Below are 25,609 nucleotides of genomic sequence, written 5' to 3'. Positions count from 1 at the left end.
ACACCCCTGGCAAGAATATAAGGACTGTCAAACCTGTTATTTATGAGAACGCTGCCTAATTTCCAGCATAATACAAGGGAATTATAAGTCTTATCTTCCAGCCCGGCGGGCATTGTATTACATGGTGACGGACGTACCGCACAGCTTGCGCAATGATTTCTCTGAATAGTTATCACGGTCGCAGCCCTTGGCAATGTGACTCGTCTGGATTTCCACCGTGGCTTGAATACTCCAGATTGGCTCTTCACAGGTCTCTAGGTGGATGGTGGGAAACAAGGCCAGGCTGCCGGTGCCAGGAACGTACTCGATACGCTTATTCCAGCCTGTCGGGGAGGGAACCAGAGGCTTGAGGTTAACCTCACGTGTGAATTGCGCCATAGAAGGTAACAAAGATTTTATGTAACGGCACACACAGTGAATAATACACAGATAATATGATGCATAGGGATTCAGGGATGTGTATAGAGAGAAGCCTGGATCTGTCCCTACAAAAAGCTCCAGGCCGTGGTCTGCAACCTGTGGCTCTTGTGAAACTACAAGTCATAATTCGGCTGTCGGGGCATGCTGGGAGTTGTAGTTTCACAAAAGCTGGAGAGCCACAGATTGCAGATTACTATTACTGACCCGTGAAGATGCACCATAGCTGAGGCAGTACACCTGAGATCAGCCCTATAGCAAAAAGGGGCCCTATTATAGGTGCTGGTTCCATCACCACAATCCCAGGACAGGAGAGTCCCTACAATCACATGAAGAAAGAAGAGGGACTTGTCCCCTAGGCCATGTGGGTAAGGAAGATGAGGCACCATTGGGTTAAGCCTGTTGAGCTACTTGGCGCATAAGGGATCCAACACAGGGATATATGCTTGCTGTCAGTGAATGAAGAAATTCCTGTATAGATCCAAAGGATGCAAACCTGTACATACCTAATCGCATAGCTGAGGGTTTGCTACAAATATATCCAGTCTAGACAATCATCTGTGTTACTGTGTATACATTTAAACTGCACTGATACATTGTAACAAACTTTCAGGACAGTAGAGAGGGTTGTGCTGTTGATGTGTTTAGCTCACAGGATTGTCTAGACCTGACACAATTGTATGAAACTTTCAGCTGTGGGAAGTATAAGGTCTGTACAGGATTTCCGCCTCTGGATGTAAACTAGAATGTTCCTATTCAATGACAGGAAGCAGAGAGATTTAAAAAAATTGAGCACCAAATTGAAGGGGAGTGGAAAGGGTTGTATTAACAGAGCTAGGTACGGATGGAGATGCGTTTCAGTAATAATTTTGCACCATACGGCTTCTCTTAGACTTTTTCTGTACATTGCCCATTCTAGGGTTAATAAGTGAAAGGCCTGCTGACAAGTGCCCAGTAGTCATTGTACTTATCAGTGACCTCATGTATCAGGGCATCATTGTTCTCAGGGCTCTACGTGTCAATGTCCCATTGTTCTGGGCATACACATGTCACTATTGTTCTCTGGACCCCAATTAAAAAATCATCCTGGGTCCGGGCCCCGGTGGTAATGTTAAAAATATGGAATGCAACTCCACATGTCATGTCCCATGTATGATGTCGCCAGTGGTATCAGTATGCCATTATTCAGAGTCCACAACAACAAGCTATTATAAATTGTCTATAGGCAGGAGCATACCGTACATAGGGGTGAGGGCACAGCCGGTCTTATAGCAAAAGAGCCTTGGGTAACAAGCAAAATAGGGCCCCCTGCATGCTATTTTTACAGTTCTTGTAATTGCAGTCTACATACTGCTATATAGTGCCAAGATAATACTGTCATATACACCTCACATAATACCATATAGTGCCAAGATAATACTGCCATATACACCCTGCATAATACCATATAGTGCCAAGATAATACTGCCATATACACCCTTCATAATACCATATAGTGCCAAGATAATACTGCCATATACACCCTGCATAATACCATAGAGTGCCAAGATAATACTGCCATATACACCTCACATAATACCATATAGTGACAAGATAACACTGTCATATACACCTCACATAATACCATATAGTGACAAGATAATACTGCCATATACACCTCACATAATACCATATAGTGACAAGATAACAGTGCCATATACACCTCACATAATACCATATAGTGCCAAGATAATACTGCCATATACACCCTGCATAATACCATATAGTGCCAAGATAATACTGCCATATACACCTCACATAATACCATATAGTGCCAAGATAATACTGCCATATACACCCTGCATAATACCATATAGTGCCAAGATAATACTGCCATATACACCTCACATAATACCATATAGTGACAAGATAACAGTGCCATATACACCCTGCATAATACCATATAGTGCCAAGATAATACTGCCATATACACCTCACATAATACCATATAGTGACAAGATAACAGTGCCATATACACCCTGCATAATACCATATAGTGCCAAGATAATACTGCCATATACACCCTGCATAATACCATATAGTGCCAAGATAATACTGCCATATACACCTCACATAATACCATATAGTGCAAAGATAATACTGCCATATACACCTCACATAATACCATATAGTGCAAAGATAATACTGCCATATACACCTCACATAATACCATATAGTGCCAAGATAATACTGCCATATACACCCTGCATAATACCATATAGTGCCAAGATAACACTGCCATATACACCCTGCATAATACCATATAGTGCCAAGATAATACTGCCATATACACCTCACATAATACCATATAGTGACAAGATAACAGTGCCATATACACCCTGCATAATACCATATAGTGCCAAGATAATACTGCCATATACACCTCACATAATACCATATAGTGCCAAGATAATACTGCCATATACACCTCACATAATACCATATAGTGCAAAGATAATACTGCCATATACACCCTGCATAATACCATAGTGCCAAGATAATACTGCCATATACACCTCACATAATACCATATAGTGCCAAGATAATACTGCCACATATACCCTGCATAATACCATATAGTGCCAAGATAATACTGCCATATACACCTCACATAATACCATATAGTGCCAAGATAATACTGCCATATACACCCTGCATAATACCATATAGTGGCAAGATAATACTGCCATATACACCTCACATAATACCATATAGTGCCAAGATAATACTGCCATATACACCTCACATAATACCATATAGTGCCAAGATAATACTGCCATATACACCCTGCGTAATACCATATAGTGGCAAGATAATACTGCCATATACACCTCACATAATACCATATAGTGCCAAGATAATACTGCCATATACACCCTGCATAATACCATATAGTGCCAAGATAACATTGCCATATACACCTCACATAATACCATATAGTGCCAAGGTAATACTGCCACATATATCCTGCATAATACCATATAGTGCCAAGATAATACTGCCGTATACACCTCACATAATACCATATAGTGCCAAGATAATACTGCCATATATACCCTGTATAATACCATATAGTGCCAAGATAATACTGCCATATACACCCTGCATAATACCATATAGTGCCAAGATAATACTGCCGTATACACCTCACATAATACCATATAGTGCCAAGATAATACTGCCATATACACCCTGCATAATACCATATAGTGCCAAGATAATACTGCCATATACACCCTGCATAATACCATATAGTGCCAAGATAATACTGCCATATACACCCTGCATAATACCATATAGTGCCAAGATAATACTGCCATATACACCTCACATAATACCATATAGTGCCAAGATAATACTGCCATATACACCCTGCATTACACCATATAGTGCCAAGATAATACTGCCATATACACCTCACATAATACCATATAGTGCCAAGATAATACTGCCATATACACCCTGCATAATACCATATAGTGCCAAGATAACACTGCCATATACACCACACATAATACCATATAGTGCCAAGATAATACTGCCATATACACCCTGCATAATACCATATAGTGCCAAGATAACATTGACATATACACCTCACATAATACCATATAGTGCCAAGATAATACTGCCATATACACCTCACATAATACCATATAGTGCCAAGATAATACTGCCATATACACCCTGCATAATACCATATAGTGCCAAGATAACACTGCCATATACACCACACATAATACCATATAGTGCCAAGATAATACTGCCATATACACCCTGCATAATACCATATAGTGCCAAGATAATACTGTGATATACACCTCACATAATACCATATAGTGCCAAGATAACACTGCCATATACACCCTGCATAATACCATATAGTGCCAAGATAATACTGCCATATACACCCTGCATATTACCATATAGTGCCAAGATAATACTGCCATATACACCTCACATAATACCATATAGTGCCAAGATAATACTGCCATATACACCCTGCATAATACCATATAGTGCCAAGATAATACTGCCATATACACCCTGCATAATACCATATAGTGCCAAGATAACACTGCCATATACACCCTGCATAATACCATATAGTGCCAAGATAACATTGACATATACACCTCACATAATACCATATAGTGCCACGATAATACTGCCATATACACCTCACATAATACCATATAGTGCCAAGATAATACTGCCATATACACCTCACATAATACCATATAGTGCCAAGATAATACTGCCATATACACCCTGCATAATACCATATAGTGCCAAGATAATACTGCCATATACACCCTGCATAATACCATATAGTGCCAAGATAATACTGCCATATACACCCTGCATAATACCATATAGTGCCAAGATAATACTGCCATATACACCTCACATAATACCATATAGTGCCAAGATAATACTGCCATATACACCTCACATAATACCATATAGTGCCAAGATAATACTGCCATATACACCCTGCATAATACCATATAGTGCCAAGATAATACTGCCATATACACCCTGCATAATACCATATAGTGCCAAGATAATATTGCCATATACACCTCACATAATACCATATAGTGCCAAGATAATACTGCCATATACACCCTGCATAATACCATAGTGCCAAGATAATACTGCCATATACACCTCACATAATACCATATAGTGCCAAGATAATACTGCCATATAATCCCTGCATAATACCATATAGTTCCAAGATAATACTGTGATATACACCCTGCATAATACCATATAGTGCCAAGATAATACTGCCATATACACCCTGCATAATACCATATAGTGCCAAGATAATACTGCCATATACACCCTGCATAATACCATATAGTGCCAAGATAATACTGCCATATACACCTCACATAATACCATACAGTGCCAAGATAATACTGCCATATACACCTCACATAATACCATACAGTGCCAAGATAATACTGCCATATACACCTCACATAATACCATATAGTGCCAAGATAATACTGCCATATACACCTCACATAATACCATACAGTGCCAAGATAACACTGCCATATACACCCTGCATAATACCATATAGTGCCAAGATAATACTGCCATATACACCCTGCATAATACCATATAGTGCCAAGATAATACTGCCATATACACCCTGCATAATACCATATAGTGCCAAGATAATACTGCCATATACACCTCACATAATACCATATAGTGCCAAGATAATACTGCCATATACACCTCACATAATACCATATAGTGCCAAGATAATACTGCCATATACACCCTGCATAATACCATATAGTGCCAAGATAATACTGCCATATACACCCTGCATAATACCATATAGTGCCAAGATAATACTGCAATTTACACCTCACATAATACCATATAGTGCCAAGATAATACTGCCATATACACCCTGCATAATACCATATAGTGCCAAGATAATACTGCCATATACACCTCACATAATACCATATAGTGCCAAGATAATACTGCCATATACACCTCACATAATACCATACAGTGCCAAGATAACACTGCCATATACACCCTGCATAATACCATATAGTGCCAAGATAATACTGCCATATACACCCTGCATAATACCATATAGTGCCAAGATAATACTGCCATATACACCCTGCATAATACCATATAGTGCCAAGATAATACTGCCATATACACCTCACATAATACCATATAGTGCCAAGATAATACTGCCATATACACCCTGCATAATACCATATAGTGCCAAGATAATACTGCCATATACACCCTGCATAATACCATATAGTGCCAAGATAATACTGCCATATACACCCTGCATAATACCATATAGTGCCAAGATAATACTGCCATATACACCCTGCATAATACCATATAGTGCCAAGATAATACTGCCATATACACCCTGCATAATACCATATAGTGCCAAGATAATACTGCCATATACACCTCACATAATACCATATAGTGCCAAGATAATACTGCCATATACACCCTGCATAATACCATATAGTGCCAAGATAATACTGCCATATACACCCTGCATAATACCATATAGTGCCAAGATAATACTGCCATATACACCCTGCATAATACCATATAGTGCCAAGATAATACTGCCATATACACCCTGCATAATACCATATAGTGCCAAGATAATACTGCCATATACACCTCACATAATACCATATAGTGCCAAGATAATACTGCCATATACACCTCACATAATACCATATAGTGCCAAGATAATACTGCCATATACACCTCACATAATACCATATAGTGCCAAGATAATACTGCCATATACACCCTGCATAATACCATATAGTGCCAAGATAATACTGCCATATACACCTCACATAATACCATATAGTGCCAAGATAATACTGCCATATACACCCTGCATAATACCATATAGTGCCAAGATAATACTGCCATATACACCCTGCATAATACCATATAGTGCCAAGATAATACTGTCATATACACCTCACATAATACCATATAGTGACAAGATAACACTGCCATATACACCCTGCATAATACCATATAGTGCCAAGATAATACTGCCATATACACCCTGCATAATACCATATAGTGCCAAGATAATACTGCCATATACATAATAACGCCATATAGAGCCCAAATAATACATTAATTAAATCCCCAAGAAATACTATTATACACAGCTAAAAAATAATAATAATTTAAGTTTGCTCCTGGGGTTCCTGTGCCAAATTTGACACCCCCTAAAAAATTTCCCTGGGTTAAAATGAAGCTCCCTTCTTGTCCTGGTTAACACCTTCACACCCACAGAGCTCTCTCTTGTAATGATCCATGCACCTTTGTAAGTTGGACATGATCAGGAAGGGTTTTCAGCCTCTGGATGTAAACAAAGAATGTTTTCATTTACTGACAGCAAGCAGAGATACATTAAATGTTGAAGAATGTAAACAAAAATTATATTACAAAGCTGCAGAACAACCCTATTATGTTACCTCTCCAGCTGGGTTTGCACGTGGGTTTCACTTGGATCTCCAGCTCGGCGTCCTCCACAGCTCGTTTCTTCCCGCAGTCGTATGCCGTGACCGTAAATCTGATCAAGCGCTCACCGCTGGCCTGCAGAGGCTGCGTATTCTTTATATAACCTGTTAACAGGCAAAGCCAACAAAACAGTCCATATATTCAAGAGATCGAGTCCTTGAGTCTTCTATAAAATGAACAAAAATATTGTTTCTGGGAAAGTTGGGTGACAACTATTATGGCCGCCATTGAGGGGTTGGCACCTGGCTTTCTTAAACTCTTGTATAGCAAATCTGACTAGTTATGCAGTAATACATTCCCTGCTCCAGTGCCAGCACATAACGAGGCAGATTTAATGTGACACTCAGCTTTCCCAGACTCCTGAATGACAAATCTGACTAGTTCTACAGGAGCGGTAGATGTATCTATATATGCCATATAGGAGTTTGACAAAAATGATTAAAAAGCCCTGTGGGATCTGTCATAGCAGCCATATTGTTTGCCACCCAGCTTTCCCAGGAACAGATATCATTTCAATTAAACTTTTGCAACAAAGATTATGAATCAAGGACTCAAATGCACTTCAGTACTAAGTGTTTTTTTTATTACATCAGTGGTGAATGTGGCCAGATGTAATATTAGCATTTATTCAGCAGATTATAATAGCGCAGCAGCGTTATAAGAGGAGCGGCTGATATCAGTCACATTTATATAGATGTAAATATCTCTGGAGGGTCTCCGCATAGGACATATGTGATGAATAGGAGTGATCATGGCGGGCAGGGCGTTTTCTCCACATCCTATCAGTCATTCCATTGAAGAATCAGCCTGAAATGGCTGATAACAGGGAACAATGGATTATATGCAACGAGAATAAATGGAGAGTCCATTGCAATTAGGAATATCTGGGTCTGGCGGGCGACTTACCGTCATTGTCGATTGTGAAGGGCACGTTGGGGGTGAGGATCTGGTAGAAGCAGACTTGGCTGTACTGAGGTGAGCAGTCCTGGTCCCACGCCTGCACTCGGAGCACCCGTTCATACATACGACCCTCCGTGACCGAAGCCCTGAAGACCCGTTCGCCAAAGACGGGGGCAAATTCATTGACGTCATTGACTCGGACGTGAACTGTGGCTCTAGTGTGGACATGAGAGAGGGGAAAAAAGTCAGAGACATTCCCGAGACGGTGAAACGATAGTATTTTATACTTCAACATAATCTCCGCGGCTGCTTTGTTGGCCACTTGAGGCCAGTGCCGGATTAAGGTTGGTGGAGGATGACTGGGACCCTGACCCCACCCAATCCCCACTAACAGCCACATATAGAAGAGGTGGCCGCGTGGCCTTCTCCCCTAGTCTATGGGACTTATGGAAACAGCCAACAAGCAGGCGACTTTTTTAGGCCGTGGTAGAAAAATTCTGCAGCGACTGCTGCATATTTGCCACAGATTTTACCCTTTGTATTGCAACGAAAATCTATGATAAATCAGCCACATCTGAACATGGCCTTAAAAGTCAAAAGAGCAGGCCACATGCATGGCCACCTCTCTACCTCTTTTTGGCTGGATTAGATCGCTGCACGTCCATCAGGGAGAGGTCGGTGGTGGATGCCCCCCCTTAAGGTCCTATAATCCGGCCCTACTTGGGGCTCATACATGACCTACAGTCCATATGGACAATACAGTCCTTCATATCCAAGAACTTCAAAGGAAATAATGGAAAGTCTCATGCGACCAAGCGTGTTGTACCCTGGTCATGGGTCGGCAAACCTACGGCACTCCATAGAAAAGTGTCTCCGCAAAGAGTAACACGGGACAGTGGTCATTTCACCACCGAAAGTTGCCCATGAAGATCTTTTCCAATCAAAGCTCCAAGACGTCATAAACTCAAGAAAGAAATGTTGACGAGTTCCTCAGATGGTCTAGGTCAAGGGTCAGCAACCTATGGCACTCCAGCTGTTGTGAAACTACAACTCCCAGCATTCCATGGCAGATAAAGACTTTTATATTCCATCTAAATGCTATCAGGGCATGCTGGGAATTGGAGTTTCCCAACAGCTGGAGTGCCGCAGGTTGTTGACCCCTGGTCTAGGTAATCTTGCTTGTTAATGGCCCATTGGTCTAAACCTTTGGCCACTTGGTGTAGTAATGGACATTTGCTCACTTGTGAGATTTCTTGCTGTTGCTCCCGTCCGGTCCCTCTCCGCAGTCGTGTGCCTGGATGGTGAAGGTGTGCTCCCTCTGCGCCTCACAGTCCACCGGACCCTTCGCTCGGATCAGACCTTCACCTGTTGTCCGATCTAGAACAACAGCTTCAAAGGGAGTTCCAGCCCCATGAATCCGGAACCCACAGATTTCACCTGTGTCAGGCAACATATAAGTGATTTGGGATAAAGTCTGATAAAACATCGAGCTCCAACCCGTTAAGAAACTACAACTCCCAACATGCCAGCTGATGGAGACCACAGCAATCTCAACCGGCGTACCTGCATATCTCAACGGAGCATCTTTGTCCAGGGCGAAGAGAGGAGGGTTGAGTAAGACTGTGTTATCGTTCTCCATGATGATCCCCTGGTACTGGGCTTCCATCCATGGTTTGTGTTTGTTACCTAGAAACAGATTTGGGATATTTTGTAATTAGTACATGATAAAGCCCGTCCATAATATACAGGATTATCCGTACATTGTCAATATATAAATTGAGTAGGGTCCTGGCTTAAAATCCCACCAGGGGCAACTGGGTTTGAATCCTAGGAGGAGAAACATTGATGTTCCCCCGATGCTTTCATGAGTTTCCGCCAGGTTCTCTAAAGGTGCCCATACACATTAAAGGAAAGCTGGTCGAACTCGCCGACTCTCTAATGTGAATGGGGACGTCGTGATGACAGATGACAGGGGAAAGAAGGATCCGGCATGTTGGATTTCAGCATGCCCGATCCTTTGTTCCCGCGGGCGATAGTCTTCTCCTCTTATTCCTTGCTTACTTTCCTCTCCTCATTGAAAACCTGTGCATGCTTGGCCAAACTATTGTAAATCTATGTCCAGCTTAAAGGGGTTACCGGCCATTTTCTATTGATGGCCTATTCTTAAGATAGGTCATCAATATCCGATGGGTGGGGGTTTGACTCCTGGCACCCCCGCCGATCAGCCAATTGATGGGGCTGCTGAGTTTGTCGCCGCAGCCTTTATACGGTTTACAGGCGCCGCGCCGTACACATCTGGAGCTGCGGAGCCTGGGATTGTAGTTCAGGTCCCATTCAAGTGAACAGGATTGAGCTGCAATCTCAGGCACAGCCGCTACCGAAGTGCACGGTGCTGTGCCTGGTAAACACTGAAGGGGCCGCGGAAACGAACGCCACTGCCTCTTTAGACAGCTGATCAGCGGGGGTGCTTGGAGTAAGACCCCCACCTATCGGATATTAATGGCATATCCTAAGGATAGGCCATCGATAAAAAATGTCAGGACAACCCCTTTAAGGGTGGCCAAGGATGAGTATCTGAGTCATAGCACACAGATTTCTTTTGCGCTACCAAATTTTATATCAGCCTGAAAAAGTGTTCTGTATAAGATCAACCTGGTCATATCCAACTTACAGAGGAGCACTGCTCGTTACAGTGTATTAAGGCTCTGTCTTGTAACGAGTCGGTTCCACTTAATCATGATCAGAACAGGTTTTCAGCCCTTGGCATCATACACATACTACGTATGGTGCCTCCGTACCGCACCGTGTTATAGCGCTATTCTCCCCTAGAAGCAATGCTGAGATTATAATACGGTAACACTGCATTAGATGAATGTGTTCGGAGGTGTACAGAGGTAAAGTACTGTCCCTTAGACTGCTATGTGTGCCATATTAAGACTCCACACAAATCACAGCTTGTACGGAGCCATTATACAGTCTGGCGCATTGGCTCATTTGATGTAAAATGGAATGTATCAATTCACTGACAGCAAGCAGAAGTTGAAAGTGGTTAGGAATTAAAACATAATAGATCAGTTTTGGCCAGAAAGCTCAAACTCCTATAATAGATGTTGACTTAAGGCCTAGATCAATCCCTGGTCTCAAAGAAGCAAAGCCTGCCCTTCACGTTGGCATTCATTCCCGATAATACCCTTTCATCAAAATACAGAGGGTGGCAGTGTTTTTATTCCATTGGCGTCATTATTTCATATTTATTTTTTGTTCAATTCTTTAGAGGATTTATTGATCCAAAATGCAGCTTACAACGATGAATTATAGAAGGGCAAAAAGGGAAATTTTCCAATGGTGTTCATCAGCCAATGGGGACAATTTACAGCAGGGGAAACATAATATTCTCTATGGCATCAGAATCATCAGATTTAGAAACCTTGGGCTTATCACTGGTATTCGTGCACTGTATGGCAGTATTATTTGGGCACTGTATATCACTGTCGTTTAGGCCCCATGTAGGCACTAAGTGGTGATTTTATATCAGAGCTGTATGGCGATATTATTTGGGCATGCTATGGCAGTATTATGTGGACACTGTAATGGCAGGAAGGAGGTGAAGGGAAAGTGAGCCCTAATCTACCCACCGCCCTGTCCCTGCCTACTTGCAACGACCCGCCCTAGGCGACGAGGTACAACTGGGCGGCGGTCCCTACGCTGGCTAAGTGCACAGGAAGACAAACAGGGAACACGCAAGGGAAGGGGCAGTAGCCACGGAACGCCACGAGGAAACGGGGCGGCGAACGAACAGTCAGGACCAGGACGAAGTGAGTACACCCGAGCAGGCACGGAGACAGAAGCAAGCCAGGGCAAGCAAGCAGGTCAAGCAGAACTGCAGCAAGGCAGAAGCACGGCAGAAGCAGGCTGGAGCAAGCAGCAGTGGGGCCAGGAATCCAAAAGAATTACAAGCACTGAGGGAGAGCACAGGGCAGGTAATAAAGGGCAGGGGGCGGAGCTAACTCCGAGAGACCAGGCCGCGATAGGCTCTCCCACTCCTGAGCCTGCCACCCTGGTTGGTGGGAGATGGTGTCAGTCGAGCAGGTCTGGCCTCAGGTGTGGATTGATTAATCCCAGGAGTATAGCTAGATGAAGTACCTGGCAGATCCCTAACAGTACTCCCCCTTTTATGAGGGGCCACCGGACCCTTACTAAGGGGACCCGGTTTAGTGGGGAAGAGGAGGTGGAACCTCCTGATCAATACCCCAGCGTGAACATCACGGGCAGGTACCCAAGTCCTCTCCTCCGGCCCGTATCCTCTCCAATGGACCAGGTACTGGAGGGAGCCCTGGACCATCCTACTGTCCATAATCTTGGCCACCTCGAATTCCACCCCCTCAGGGGTGAGAACGGGAACAGGAGGTATCCTCGAGGGGGACCAGGACGGGGAGCAGCGTTTAAGGAGGGAGGCATGGAAGACGTTATGTAATGGCAGGAAGGAGGTGAAGGGAAAGTGAGCCCTAATCTACCCACCGCCCTGTCCCTGCCTACTTGCAACGACCCGCCCTAGGCGACGAGGTACAACTGGGCGGCGGTCCCTACGCTGGCTAAGTGCACAGGAAGACAAACAGGGAACACGCAAGGGAAGGGGCAGTAGCCACGGAACGCCACGAGGAAACGGGGCGGCGAACGAACAGTCAGGACCAGGACGAAGTGAGTACACCCGAGCAGGCACGGAGACAGAAGCAAGCCAGGGCAAGCAAGCAGGTCAAGCAGAACTGCAGCAAGGCAGAAGCACGGCAGAAGCAGGCTGGAGCAAGCAGCAGTGGGGCCAGGAATCCAAAAGAATTACAAGCACTGAGGGAGAGCACAGGGCAGGTAATAAAGGGCAGGGGGCGGAGCTAACTCCGAGAGACCAGGCCGCGATAGGCTCTCCCACTCCTGAGCCTGCCACCCTGGTTGGTGGGAAATGGTGTCAGTCGAGCAGGTCTGGCCTCAGGTGTGGATTGATTAATCCCAGGAGTATAGCTAGATGAAGTACCTGGCAGATCCCTAACAGACACTGTATGGCAGGGGTCTCAAACACGGCCGGGTAAGTGGGCCGCATATAGAAAAAATGGGAAGTGGTCGGGCCGCATTACTTTCAAATTTGATACAATACAAAATTATTGTTAATCAATTAGTTATTTGAACTTCTATAACACTATATTACTATAATAATAATACTACATTACTATAATAATAGCGCTAGGTTTAAAATTTGAGATATTTCTCCACGTGCTGATTTCAATAATCCAGTTTTCCAGTTTAAGTGTCGCTAAATGCAGTCCGGCGGCTCAGTTAGCACACGTCAAGATTGGGCAGCCCCTTTTTAGATAGTGCCACAGTGCCCTCGGTGGATGCTGCCGCAATGCCCTCTGTGGATGCTGCCGCTGTGCCCCTCTGTGGATGCTGCCGCTGTGCCCCTCTGTGGATGCTGCCGCTGTGCCCCTCTGTGGATGCTGCCGCTGTGCCCCTCTGTGGATGCTGCCGCTGTGCCCTCTGTAGATGCTGCCACAGAGTCCTCTGTAGATGCTGTCACAGTGTCCTCTGTAGATGCTGCAACAGTGTCCTCTGTAGATGCTGTCACATTGCCCTCCGTAGATAATGCAACACACCCCTATATAAGGTCACAGTGCCCTCTGTAGAGAATGCCACAGTGCCCTCTGTAGATAATGTCACAGTGCCCTCTGTAGATAATGCAACACACCCCTAGATAATGCCACAGTGTCCTCTGCAAATACTACCACACACCCACTTGTAGATAATGCCAGTGCCCTCTGTAGATGCCACACACCCCTAGATACTGCCAGTGTCCTCTGCAAATACTGCCACACACCCACTTGTAGATAATGCCACAGTGCCCTCTGTAGATGCTGCCACAGTGCCCTCTGTAGATGCTGCCACAGTGCCCTCTGTAGATGCTGCCACAGTGCCCTCTGTAGATAATGCCATAGTGCCCTCTGTAGATAATGCCACAGTGCCCTCTGTAGATAATGCAACACACCCCTAGATAATGCCACAGTGTCCTCTGTACATACTGCCACAGTGCCCTCTGTAGATGCTGCCACAGTGCCCTCTGTAGATGCTGCCACAGTGCCCTCTGTAGATGCTGCCACAGTGCCCTCTGTAGATGCTGCCACAGTGCCCTCCGTAGATGCTGCCACAGTGCCCTCCGTAGATGCTGCCACAGTGCCCTCCGTAGATGCTGCCACAGTGCCGTCCGTAGATGCTGCCACAGTGCCCTCCGTAGATGCTGCCACAGTGCCCTCCGCAGATGCTGCCACAGTGCCCTTTGCAGATGCTGCCACAGTGCCCTCCGCAGATGCTGCCACAGTGCCCTCCGCAGATGCTACCACAGTGATGTCAGGGGCTTGCCCAGAGCTGGAGTCCCGGAGCAGAGCCGCTTCTGGCACTCTGCCTGGGATTCCAGCTCTGCTCCTGACATCACTGTCCATATATGGACAGAGATATCAGGGGCAACCCCAGAGCTGGAGTCCCAGGCAGAGCGCTAGTAGGCTCTTCCTGGGACTCCAGCTGTGCTCCTGACATCACTGGGACTCCTGCTCTGAGGAAGCCCCTGACATCATTGTCGATGTATGGACAGCGATGTCAGAGGCTTCCCCAGAGTCCCGGAGCAGAGCCGATAATAGCGCTGTGCCCGGGACTCCGCTCTGGGGAAGACCCTGACACACTGTCCATATATGGGCAGATATGTCAGGGAATTCCGCAGCATCCCGGAGCAGAGCCTATACTAGCGCTCTGCCCGGGACTCCGCTATGGGGAAGACCCTGACACACTGTCCACATATGGGCAGCGATGTCAGGGAATTCCACAGAGTCCTGGAGCAGAGCCTGTACTAGCGCTCTGCCCGGGACTCCGGCTCTGGGGAAGCCCCAGACATCGCTGTTCATATGTGGGCAGTGATGTCAGGGAATTCCACAGAGTCCCGGAGCAGAGCCGACACCAGCGCTCTGCTCGGGACTCCGGCTCTGGGGAAGCCCCAGACATCGCTGTTCATATGTGGACAGCGATGTCAGGGAATTCCACAGAGTCCAGGAGCAGAGCCGACACCAGCGCTCTGCTCCACTCTGGGCAAGACCCTGACACACTGTCCATATATGGGCAGCGATGACAGGGAATTCCACAGAGTCCCGGAGCAGAGCCGACACCAGCACTCTGCTCGGGACTCCGGCTCTGGGGAAGCCCCAGACATCGATCGCTGTTCATATGTGGACAGCGATGTCAGTGAATTCCAGAGTCTCGGAGCAGAGCCGATACTAGCGGCTCTGTGTCCCGCGGGTCGCAGATGACAGCCCCAGGGGCCGCATGCGGCCCGCGGGCCGCGTGCTTGAGACCCCTGCAGTAGAGGGTACCATAGTGTGACTGCTCTTACAATAGTATCTCCATGCTCTTACAATAGTATCTCCATTGTGTCACTGCTCTTACAGTAAAGAATGTCCTTTATGTTTGTGTAGAAACCTTCTTTCCTTTAGACATAGTTTTTTGTTCCCATTTATTAAATAATGATGACATGAATTTTCCCATCCCAAATGCATAACCTTACATTTATCAGTGTTAAACCTCATTTGTCACTTCTCTGTCCGATCCTCCAAATTTTCCAGATCCATTTGACTTGTGTTTGTGTTACCTAGGCTGTGTTCACATCAGACATAGAGGATGCCCCGTTATAGTTACAATCCTGGGTATAAAAAGATCATGAGAGAGATTTCTCCATTGACCTTCGATACATTTATACATAGTTATTAGGTCACCCCCAGACGTCTTTTTTCTAAACTAAATAACCCTAATTCTGATCATCTTTCGGGGTACTGTAGACCATTCATTTCATTTATTACTTTGGTTGGCCGCCTTTGTACCTGCTCTAGCTCTACTACGTCTTTCTTCTGCACTGATGCCCAAAACTGTACATAATATTCCATGTGTGGTCTGACCAGAGATTTATAAAGTAGTAGGACTATGTTCTCGTCATGTGCATATAAAACCCTGTTGATGCACCCCATGATCTTATTTGCCTTGGCAGCAGCTGCCTGACACTGGTTGCTACAGTTACGTATACTGTCAAATAAAATTCCCTAGTACTTTTCCGTGTCAGTGTTACTCAGTTTTTTTTCCCATTTATGAAATAATGATGACGTGAATTTTCTCATCCCAAATGCATAACCTTACATTTATCAGTGTCAAACCTCTTTGCACGATCCTCCAAATTTTCCAGATCCATTTGACTTGTGTTTGTGTTACCTTGGCTGTGTTCACATCAGCGTTGACTTTCCGTTGAGGGATTCCGTCGGAGTTTTCCGTTGGTTTAACCCCTCAACGGAAAGGCAAACGGAAACCTTAGCTTCCGTTTGCATCACTATTGAAGTCAATGAAGACGGAAACGTTTCCGTTTGTCACCTTTGTGACAGGGTTCTGTTGTTTTGACGGAATCAATAGCGCAGTCGACGTTTGCCTTTCTGTTGAGGGGTTAACCCGACGGTAACCTCCGACGAAACCCCTCAATGGAAAGTTAACGCTGATGTGAACAGACCCTTACATTACCCAGTTTAGTTTCCCTGAACAGCCGCACTACAGTCAATGATACAAATAAGATGGCACAGGTGCTATTGAATCTGTCCTCCTAAATTTCTTTTTGGGGAGAAGATTGAAGAAGAAGAGCTTGCTGTTTGTGATCTGCCCCCCCTCCTCCTTGGCTGAAGACGATGAGGACCACTCCAGGGCACTTTTACAAGAAAGGAGGGGGCTGCATGATACCTCTTGCGCTAATTAGCAAATAGAGAATATTCCTGAATGTATTTAAGAAGGGCAGTTCAGTGTGGGAAAAAATCCTTAATAAAAAGAGGCCCGTCTCCATGACTGATCCACTCGAAAAGGATTTTTACTGTTTTGATCCATCAATGTCTGAGCAGTTTGGGTCAAGTCCCTGTCTATTAATATGCCATAAATGTTAATGGTGGAAAAAACATTTTACGGGTGAACACTGCATTTTTTATCTGAAAGGGAACCCCGTCTCTGGGATGGGTTGGAGCATTTACCCAAAACCTCATTGGGCACCAGGGAATAAAGAAGTTACTCCCCACCACTATCAGAACCTTCTCGGCGACTTAATGGTGGTGAGATGTCTCATGTGCATCTCAATAGAAATTATTTTTTCCGTATCTATAGAGTTCGATGCCCGGGCCCTGGAGCCAAATGGAGCCCAAATAGTCCCTCTGCCCCATATCTGTATTAAAAAAAGGACGTGTCATAGTTGTCATGGGGTCCCTGGAACTTCAAATTTTTCACCCAAAAATGAAAATATACAAAAATGTTCTAATCCAAAGACGTCATGGTGACCGGTTGTCTTATTGCCCACTGGGTGAGTAGCCTCAGATGCTAGCCTAATTTTATATAAACCTCCTAGCACCTGTCTCTTCTAGGAATGGAGCACCTTTGCTTTGCTTGATTCTACCTCTCCATCAGGGAAGGACTCTCAAACACCATTTTACCCTGTAATTCATTTTACGATAGCAGAATCACAGGTAAATCCATGTTAGGCCCCAGGCACACGACTGTAAATTCGGACATAATTACCTTTCCGTCTCGCTACGTATGGATGTCCGTGCCGTAGAACTGTGCCGGGAATGATGTAGCATGTCCATTTTGTCGTGTTTTACGGGCAGTGCTCCCACACTTTGTATGGAAGCACGGCCCGAAAATGCGGCCATGATTACGGGCACGGCCTTGTCCATGGGGCCTTAAACAACACCCTTTTTATAAACCTCCCCCATAGCATTAAAAAAAAGATTTTGCGCTTTTTCCCCCTCGATGCATCAAATATACCTCCAGACACCGAGATAATACTCGGAATATATTTGACTGGCACCCAAAATCCAAAGGATTCCATAAGCAGCTTTCATTCAGTCTCCGGCTGCCATCTGCTGCCCCTGTTACACGGACTAGTGCCAGCATCTGCATTCTTGCAAAGCAAGTTAGTGTCATCTTAGCAGAGTTATAGCTACTGGCGGCGATGACCTTCAAAGAGAGAAGAAGTGTTCTCCCGAGTGTCTTGTGGGATTATAACATCTTCCCAGTTGGTTTGTGACATTTAAAGAGACAATAGATTTGTGCCGACAAATGCAATGGAAAAGACCTGAAGGAGCAGCTCTGTATAATATCACACCCTAGTATTGAGGATAATGCTGGAAATACGATGGGTCATGTATTAAAACTTCAATGAAGACAATATGAATATCACATTATTGTAGCTGCTGTTACATAGTGATATTACCATAAGGGACACCATACATTGGAACAGTGGTCTACCACCTATGGCCCGCCGTCTGTTATAGCTCTAGATCAGAGGTTTGCAACCTGTGGCTTTTTAGCTGTTGTGAAACTACAACTCCTAGCAACAGACTGCCAGAGAATGCTAGGAGTTGTCTTCTTGCAAAAGCTGGAGGGCCACAGGTTGGAGATCAATGCACTAGACTATGCCATTAAGCTTAAAACCCTGCCCCAGGCCCATAAGGTTCGAAACCTATGACCGGGAGCGATCCCCTTTAGATCAATGTTAAACTAGTGGTTGGAATTGTGCAACAGTGTCCAAATTGGACAATGAGTATGAGTACAACTTAATTGTGATGAGATAACTAATCACTCCAGTGTTGGTGGCTTTACACCACTCCAGCAGATGCTTGGCATTGTGCATGGAGGGCAATGCCAAGCATCATATTCATGTGAGCTCTGTTTAGCATGAAGAGAGAAAATCAAGAACAAGGGAGGAGAGGGAAACTAAAAAGATCACGAGGAGATGAGAATGTAATGATGAGAAAGTACGCAAATCCAGAAGAAAAAGATGGAAGGTGACGGAGAGATGAAGAGAGAAGTGGATCAAACAAGTAAAGAAGGAAGATCATTGACAATGCGGATGGAGATCAAGAATATAAAGATAAGGAACAAAGAAGATTGAGGGAAGAGGAAGGTTTATACCATAAACATAAGGAAAGAAGAATATTTAGAGCATAAAGAAAAATAAAGAGAGAGAAAGAGAAAGAGAACAGGGAAGGAGGAAGGAAGGAAGGAGGAGGAAAGAAGGAAGGAAGGAAGGAAGGAGGAAGGAAGGAAGGAGGAGGAAGGAAGGAGGAGGAAGGAAGGAGGAGGAAGGAAGGAGGAGGAAGGAAGGAAGAAGGGAAGAAGGGAAGGAAGGAGGAGGAAGGAAGGAAGGAGGAGGAAGGAAGGAGGAGGAGGAAGGAAGGAGGAGGAAGGAAGGAAGGAGGAGGAAGGAAGGAAGGTGATCAAGAACATAAAGATGGGAAAAGATGGACAATGAAGAGACAAGTAGATTAAAAATGTAAAGGTGAAGAAGGAAGAAGGTCAAGAACATAAAGGTTCAAGAAACGGACAATAGAGAGATGAAGAGAGAAGTAGATTAAGAACATCAAGATGAGAATGGAAGGATATTGAGGACATAAAGGTGAGAGAGAAAGAAGATTTATACTATAAAGATGAGGAAAGAAGAAGATTTAGAGCATAAAGATCATTATAGAGAGAGAATGAGGACAGGGAATGAGGAAGGATGGAGATCAAGAACAGAGATACGGATGAAGATTGACAATGAAGAGATAAATGGATTAAGATAAAAAAGAAAGAATATTAAGAACATAAAGATGAGGAAGTAGAGAGACCAAGAACGCAATGATGGAAGAATATAAACAATGAGGAGGCGAGTGGTTTAGACTGTAAAGATATGGAAGGAAGGTCATGAACATAAAGATGGAAGAAGATGGACAATGAAGGGATGAAGAGGTACTTGGATATAGAATGTCAAGATGAGGAAGGAAAAAGATTTATACCATCCAGATAAGGAAAGAAGATTTGGAGAATAAAAACTACTAAATGGACAGAATGAGAACGTAAACACAAGGAAGAAAGGGAATCAAGAACCTAAAGATGGAAGACGTTTGGGAAATGGAGAGGTGAAGAGGCAGGTGGATCAAGATTGAAGATATGTAAAAGAATGAAAAACGAGGAAGGAAGAAGATTTAAAACATAAAGATGAGAAATAAAGAAGAGAAAGAGAAGCTCATCGCAGGTTGTCCCATTTCTTTGACCCCCAGCGATCATCTGTAATCAGTGAAGGAACTCTGCATCAAGTGTTCCATTCCTCTGCAGCGCCACCACAGGACGTATGAAACATTACACTGTTCTCATGGAAATCAATCGTCTGTTTGTGTAATGCAAGAGACACTCTATGTAGTCTAACAATGCATCTCAAACTGAGATGAAAGAGCAACTACCAGGGTCAACAAATTAAATAGACTACATAGCCAGAAGTATTTAAACACCTTTTGCTAAGAGTTGGATAAAGTCCAATATATAGTCACGCAATCTCCACGGACAAAGACTGTGGAATGGGTCAAACGCGTCATGAGTCATAGGATGGTATCTTTCCTGCAATTAAATTTGTCACATTTTTGCCCCCTCAAGCATCAGCACAAGACCTGATCATCAGAAGCTTTGTGAATTAGATATCCACGGCCGAGCAGCCACACAGAAGCTTGAGTCCTCCATGCACAATGCCAAGCGTCTGCTGGAATGGTGTAAAGCCACCAACACTGGAGTGACGAGTTATACTTCACTATATGGCATCTGAAGGATTCATCTGATTTCGCTGGATGCCAGGAAAATACTTATTGCGTACTTATGGTGTTAACCCCTTCCAGTAAAGCAAAATCCAATGCTCTAGTAGACAAAGTTCACCTTTGGGGGGCATTCGCATGTACAGTAAGTGCTCTAGATTGCATGGCTATTAAAAGAGTTTTCCCACCCATATCCCCAGCATCGTTATGCCATAAATGTCTGATAGGTAGGAGTACCCCCTCTAATAGTCCCATCTATCGCGAAAACCCCATTCTGCAAGGCAAGGTCGCCACATTAGCCTGCAGGAGTCTGAATGGAGAAGCCCTGTCCATTGAAGTCTATAGGAGTTATGAAAACAGTCGAGTAAGCTTGTTCCTCTGGATGTCTAAAACGGGAAAAACCCTTTAAATAAAGATGTGAGGACAACCCACCCAATAACAGCCTTTTCTATTGGCACTGTTATATTCCTGCCTTGGTTATATTAATCTAATCGTGATGATATGGATAACGGACATAGTCCGTGCAGTCTGTGTGAACAGCTTGGTGAAGACCCTTTTCTGCCATTCCTCCCACATGAAAATGCTCCTGTTAGGTCCATAACAAATGGTTTACGTGGAAGAACCTAATTCCGCCGAATCCGGACCTTAACCTCATCCACGCAGGAGCGATACCAAGAGTGTGGCGGCCCTATGCTGGGCCCCATTCCCCCCCGCTGATCGAACCCCCAGGTGATTGGACACCGTTTCTTCCCCGTACTCACTGCTTCCATCTTCTCTGGACTGCAGGAGCCCCCCCCCCCATCCCCTCAGGCTGCCACATGAGGATGTGCTGCGGTGCATACAAAGTCCTGACGCCAGACAGCGCCAGAACGTTATATGGGACGCAACACACAACGACCTGGTGCTGTTGGGAGTCAGGATCTTGTATGCACCGCGCCACAGAATTTGTGTGCTGGGCCCGGATGTGGCAGACAGAGGGAATCTGGGGCAGGCCCAATTCGCGCTCCCTTCCCTTCCAGGCCCAGTCACGGTCGCACCCCATGTTTCGAATCTAGCCAGGACTGTTATGGAGTAACCCCATATTAATGCCCATAGTATTGGAATGAGATGCTCAACTTGTGACATTTGGGGGGGGGGGGGTGCACATATTTTGGTCCCATAGTATAGATGCCTTTCCTAAATTTACAATCCAATCTAAACCTGGCCTCATATATCAAAACAGTCTAACAGTAAGACTGGCCTTGTTGCCCATAGCAACCAATCACAGCTCAGCTTTAATTTCTTACACAGCTCTGCAAGAATGAAAGCTGAGCTGTGATTGGTTGCTATGGGCAACAAGGATGGTTTTGTCAATAACAGGGTTCCTCAACCTGCGTCTCTCCATCTGTTGCAAAACTACAACGACCAGCATGCCCTGGCATGATGGGAGTTGTAGTTTTGCAACAGCTGGAGATGCCCGGGCTGCTTTATAATGTCACCTTTGGATATTTAATTGCTTTTGGAGCTATTTCTAGTCAATGTCTATCCAGATGCAGGCGGCGGTCCCTGTATCTGACAGTGAGATATGCGTCTGTTTACCTTATCCATTATGCATATGATCACACGCACGTTTTGTCTGCCGAGCTGTTTTCATAAATCATTAACTCCTTTCGCTTCTGAACACAAATCGAACGTGTGACGAGCATCTGTCACTTTACGCCAGTCAATGTCCTCAATGCTATATTAGGATCATGCCGAGTTTTACCAGCCGGAAGGGGGTGAGGGAGGATATTGATTTTTTTCTTATATAACTAATGGGTTTCACACCCGGCGCATTTCCTATAGCTATATTCAGTGAAACGCAGGGCATCGCCTAGCAACGTCCAATGCGGGGTGCTGCAGCCGTGCCAGTAGGATAAATATTGGGTACATTGGAATATCGTAGTCTTAAAGCCGAACTCCACTCAAAACCTGACAATTAAGGTCGGACTGTAGTTAACCCCAAAACCCCCACTCCCAATGTCACACTTACAAGGGTCCAGAAAGCTGAGATATGGGGAGCTGTTTGTTGAGGTCCTCACACTTATAGAGCTGGTTTAGTTGTCCCTTGTGACATGGACAGAATAAGGTAGTCACCGGGGGGGTTTCTTGCTCTGACTGACAATATAGCGGCCCTGCAGGGTCAAAAAAATACCCCCCATAGAATAGCTAAATAATCCCTCCACGTAACAGTGTGAGGACCCTGCAAACAGCCCCCATATCTCAGCTTCCAGAAAACTTGTGAGTGCCCACTCCTCTCACAATAACACCAATAGGTCAATTGGCCTTCTGGTCGGTATGTGACATGGGGCAGGGACAGATGTAGATTCACTCTTCGTACAATGCCATGCAATATGTTGGTGCCATATATATAACCTCAAGTTATAAATAAGAATATTCCGGATTTTAATAGAAGATAAGATACTGTAATACTTATAATCAGTCCACAAAATATTCCAAAATATGAAGCAACGGCAATAGAAGGACTGTTGTTGTAAAATACAGCTCATAATTCGCATATTTGGCCCCCATAGGTTGCAGGCAGCATGATCTGATGGTGATAATCACAGGTTTTATTTTTGTCCTCCCACTTCCATGCACCGCATGTGGGAGGGACCTATGATATTGTTCATCCTGGGCTTCCTGCTTCATGAACAGAATGCCAGGACTACAGTAAAGACTGACACTTACACAAGCAGAGCAGTAGAGAAAGGGCAAATAGGAAATGATGAGCATTACAATACGGCTACACAGGTTCATATGCCATACATGCGTAACAAAGAAGTGCAGGATTCACCCCCCCCCCCCCCCCCAATGCAATTTTTAGAGGGTTACAGTTACATTTCTCACCCCATCAAATAATTAGGGTCAATGTTAAATAATCCTTCCTCATCCATCACGTTGTTAGAAATGATATTCACTCATTTGTCAGTTATATCTGTTTCTGGGAAAGTTGGGTGACTGGCGAGCAATTTGGCTTCCATAACAGACTCCAGACTCCCCAATGATACATTTTTCCAGGTGTTCATTACTAGGCACATTCAAGAGTCTCAGTGACAACCCTGGGGTAGCTGTACTGGCGGCCATATTGGTTGTCACCCAGCTTTCCCTGAAACAGATAATGAAGAAACGGTTGAATATAATTTATGGCAACTTGACAGAAGAGGGCGACTCAAGGACGTCTATTTCTTGTGGGTTTGTTAGGATTTTAGGGGGGGATTGCTGTCAGATTGAGATCTGTACGGCATTTTATACTTTATTACACACATATGTAGGGAGCGCCCCCCATTTCTGTACTGACCTTTATTGCAGGTAACGGAGTGCAGAATGGCAATGACCAGAAGCACCGACAGGCAGACGTCTCTCTGGATCATTTTCAGCTGTCTCCAGCAGTCTCGCTTCACATACGAGGTGTCTCGTTGTATAATGGTGCTGTCTGCGGATCTCTGTGGGGAAGCATTGGACAGAAAAAAAAATCAAAATCGATCCAGATGAACGATTTTTGGCCGTCTCGCTCATACTAGTAAAGCCGTCTCTCCATCCCACCGCAGACAGTCTAGTCTCTCAAACCTTCCAGACAGCAGTCTCTATATTGGCAACTGTCTCCCCGACTGACTCGCCTGCAGTCTATCCCACCAAATTTAGACCGACGTGATATTAGAATTTTCCAATATTTAAGCCCCCCGCTCCACTGCGCTGTCACACTGTCACGCAAAGCTCTAATCCATCTGCCTGGCTGTCTATTCTATATGACAGGCTGCAGTCTCTCTCTCCGCCACACCGAAATCTCAATGTCACAGGTTGCAATGACTATCTATAGTGCCCCCCATTTTTGTCGCTGTACCCCCCAACCCCCTGTTCTGCGACCTGCCCATCTGCTCCTAGTGCAATCTGTCCCTGTATCTGTGCGGTGGGATTACGCTGGATGGTGGGTGCTGTACCAAATGCTCTGCTGCTCTGGATCAATGCTCTGCTGTAATAAATGCTGCTCCGGTGATATGGGGGATGTGATGCTCTGCAGCTGCACCTAGATTCATGCTGGTGGGGTGCTCACCTGTAATGCTCTGCCTTCAGTGGGGGGCGAATTAAAAGGATTATTGGATTACAGAGAAAAAAAAATAAAAAATATTCAGGTTGGCGGCTCCGCTGAAGAAGAAATGATCTGCTGAGAGGTGTACTCCAGGGGGTGGGAGAGATGCTCTGCGTTGGGGAGGGAGATGTTGAGCTTCAGGGGGATGCTTGGCTCCGGGGGAGGGTCTGTGTAATGTCTTTAGGATGGAGCAGAGTCTAGCAGCACTGCAGGATGACATCAGCCGTAGACTGGCAGCTCTGCGGAGCCAATGGGAAAGCTGCTGCAGGTGGTGGAGGGGAGAGGAGGGCGGTGGTGGTCCTTACCCCCCCCTCTCCCTTCCCTTGTGCTTCATGTTCTCTCTGTTTCTCTCCCCTCCCTCTCCCCCACCCACCATATTACATTCTGTCTTCCCACGTTAGTGTCT

The 25,609-nt window shown here is 44.9% G+C and overlaps 1 protein-coding gene across 2 annotated transcripts in view; it reads right to left on the bottom strand.

The window, feature by feature from the left end:
* CLSTN3 (calsyntenin 3) overlaps window positions 1-25,409 on the bottom strand; it is a 52,209-nt gene extending 26,800 nt beyond the window's left edge. Inside the window, exons 1-7 of one of the 2 annotated variants that reach the window (XM_075842933.1) lie at window positions 25,168-25,409; window positions 24,415-24,559; window positions 9,994-10,116; window positions 9,672-9,867; window positions 8,437-8,645; window positions 7,485-7,634; window positions 138-323 (exon numbers count right to left, since the gene is read on the bottom strand). In XM_075842933.1, coding sequence (XP_075699048.1) covers window positions 138-323; window positions 7,485-7,634; window positions 8,437-8,645; window positions 9,672-9,867; window positions 9,994-10,116; window positions 24,415-24,487 — 937 coding nt within the window. In that variant the 5' untranslated portion in view covers window positions 24,488-24,559; window positions 25,168-25,409. Of the gene's footprint in view, window positions 1-137; window positions 324-7,484; window positions 7,635-8,436; window positions 8,646-9,671; window positions 9,868-9,993; window positions 10,117-24,414; window positions 24,560-25,054; window positions 25,114-25,167 lie in introns of those variants that run through there. The other variant, XM_075842934.1, reaches the window with a different exon arrangement.
* Window positions 25,410-25,609: the final 200 nt, after the last annotated feature.

The sequence above is a fragment of the Rhinoderma darwinii genome, chromosome 11, assembly GCF_050947455.1.
Source record: "Rhinoderma darwinii isolate aRhiDar2 chromosome 11, aRhiDar2.hap1, whole genome shotgun sequence".
Classification (NCBI taxonomy): Eukaryota; Metazoa; Chordata; class Amphibia; order Anura; family Rhinodermatidae; genus Rhinoderma; species Rhinoderma darwinii.
The sequence above is the reverse complement of the archived record's forward strand: the minus strand, read 5'-3'. Positions and strand labels throughout refer to the sequence as shown.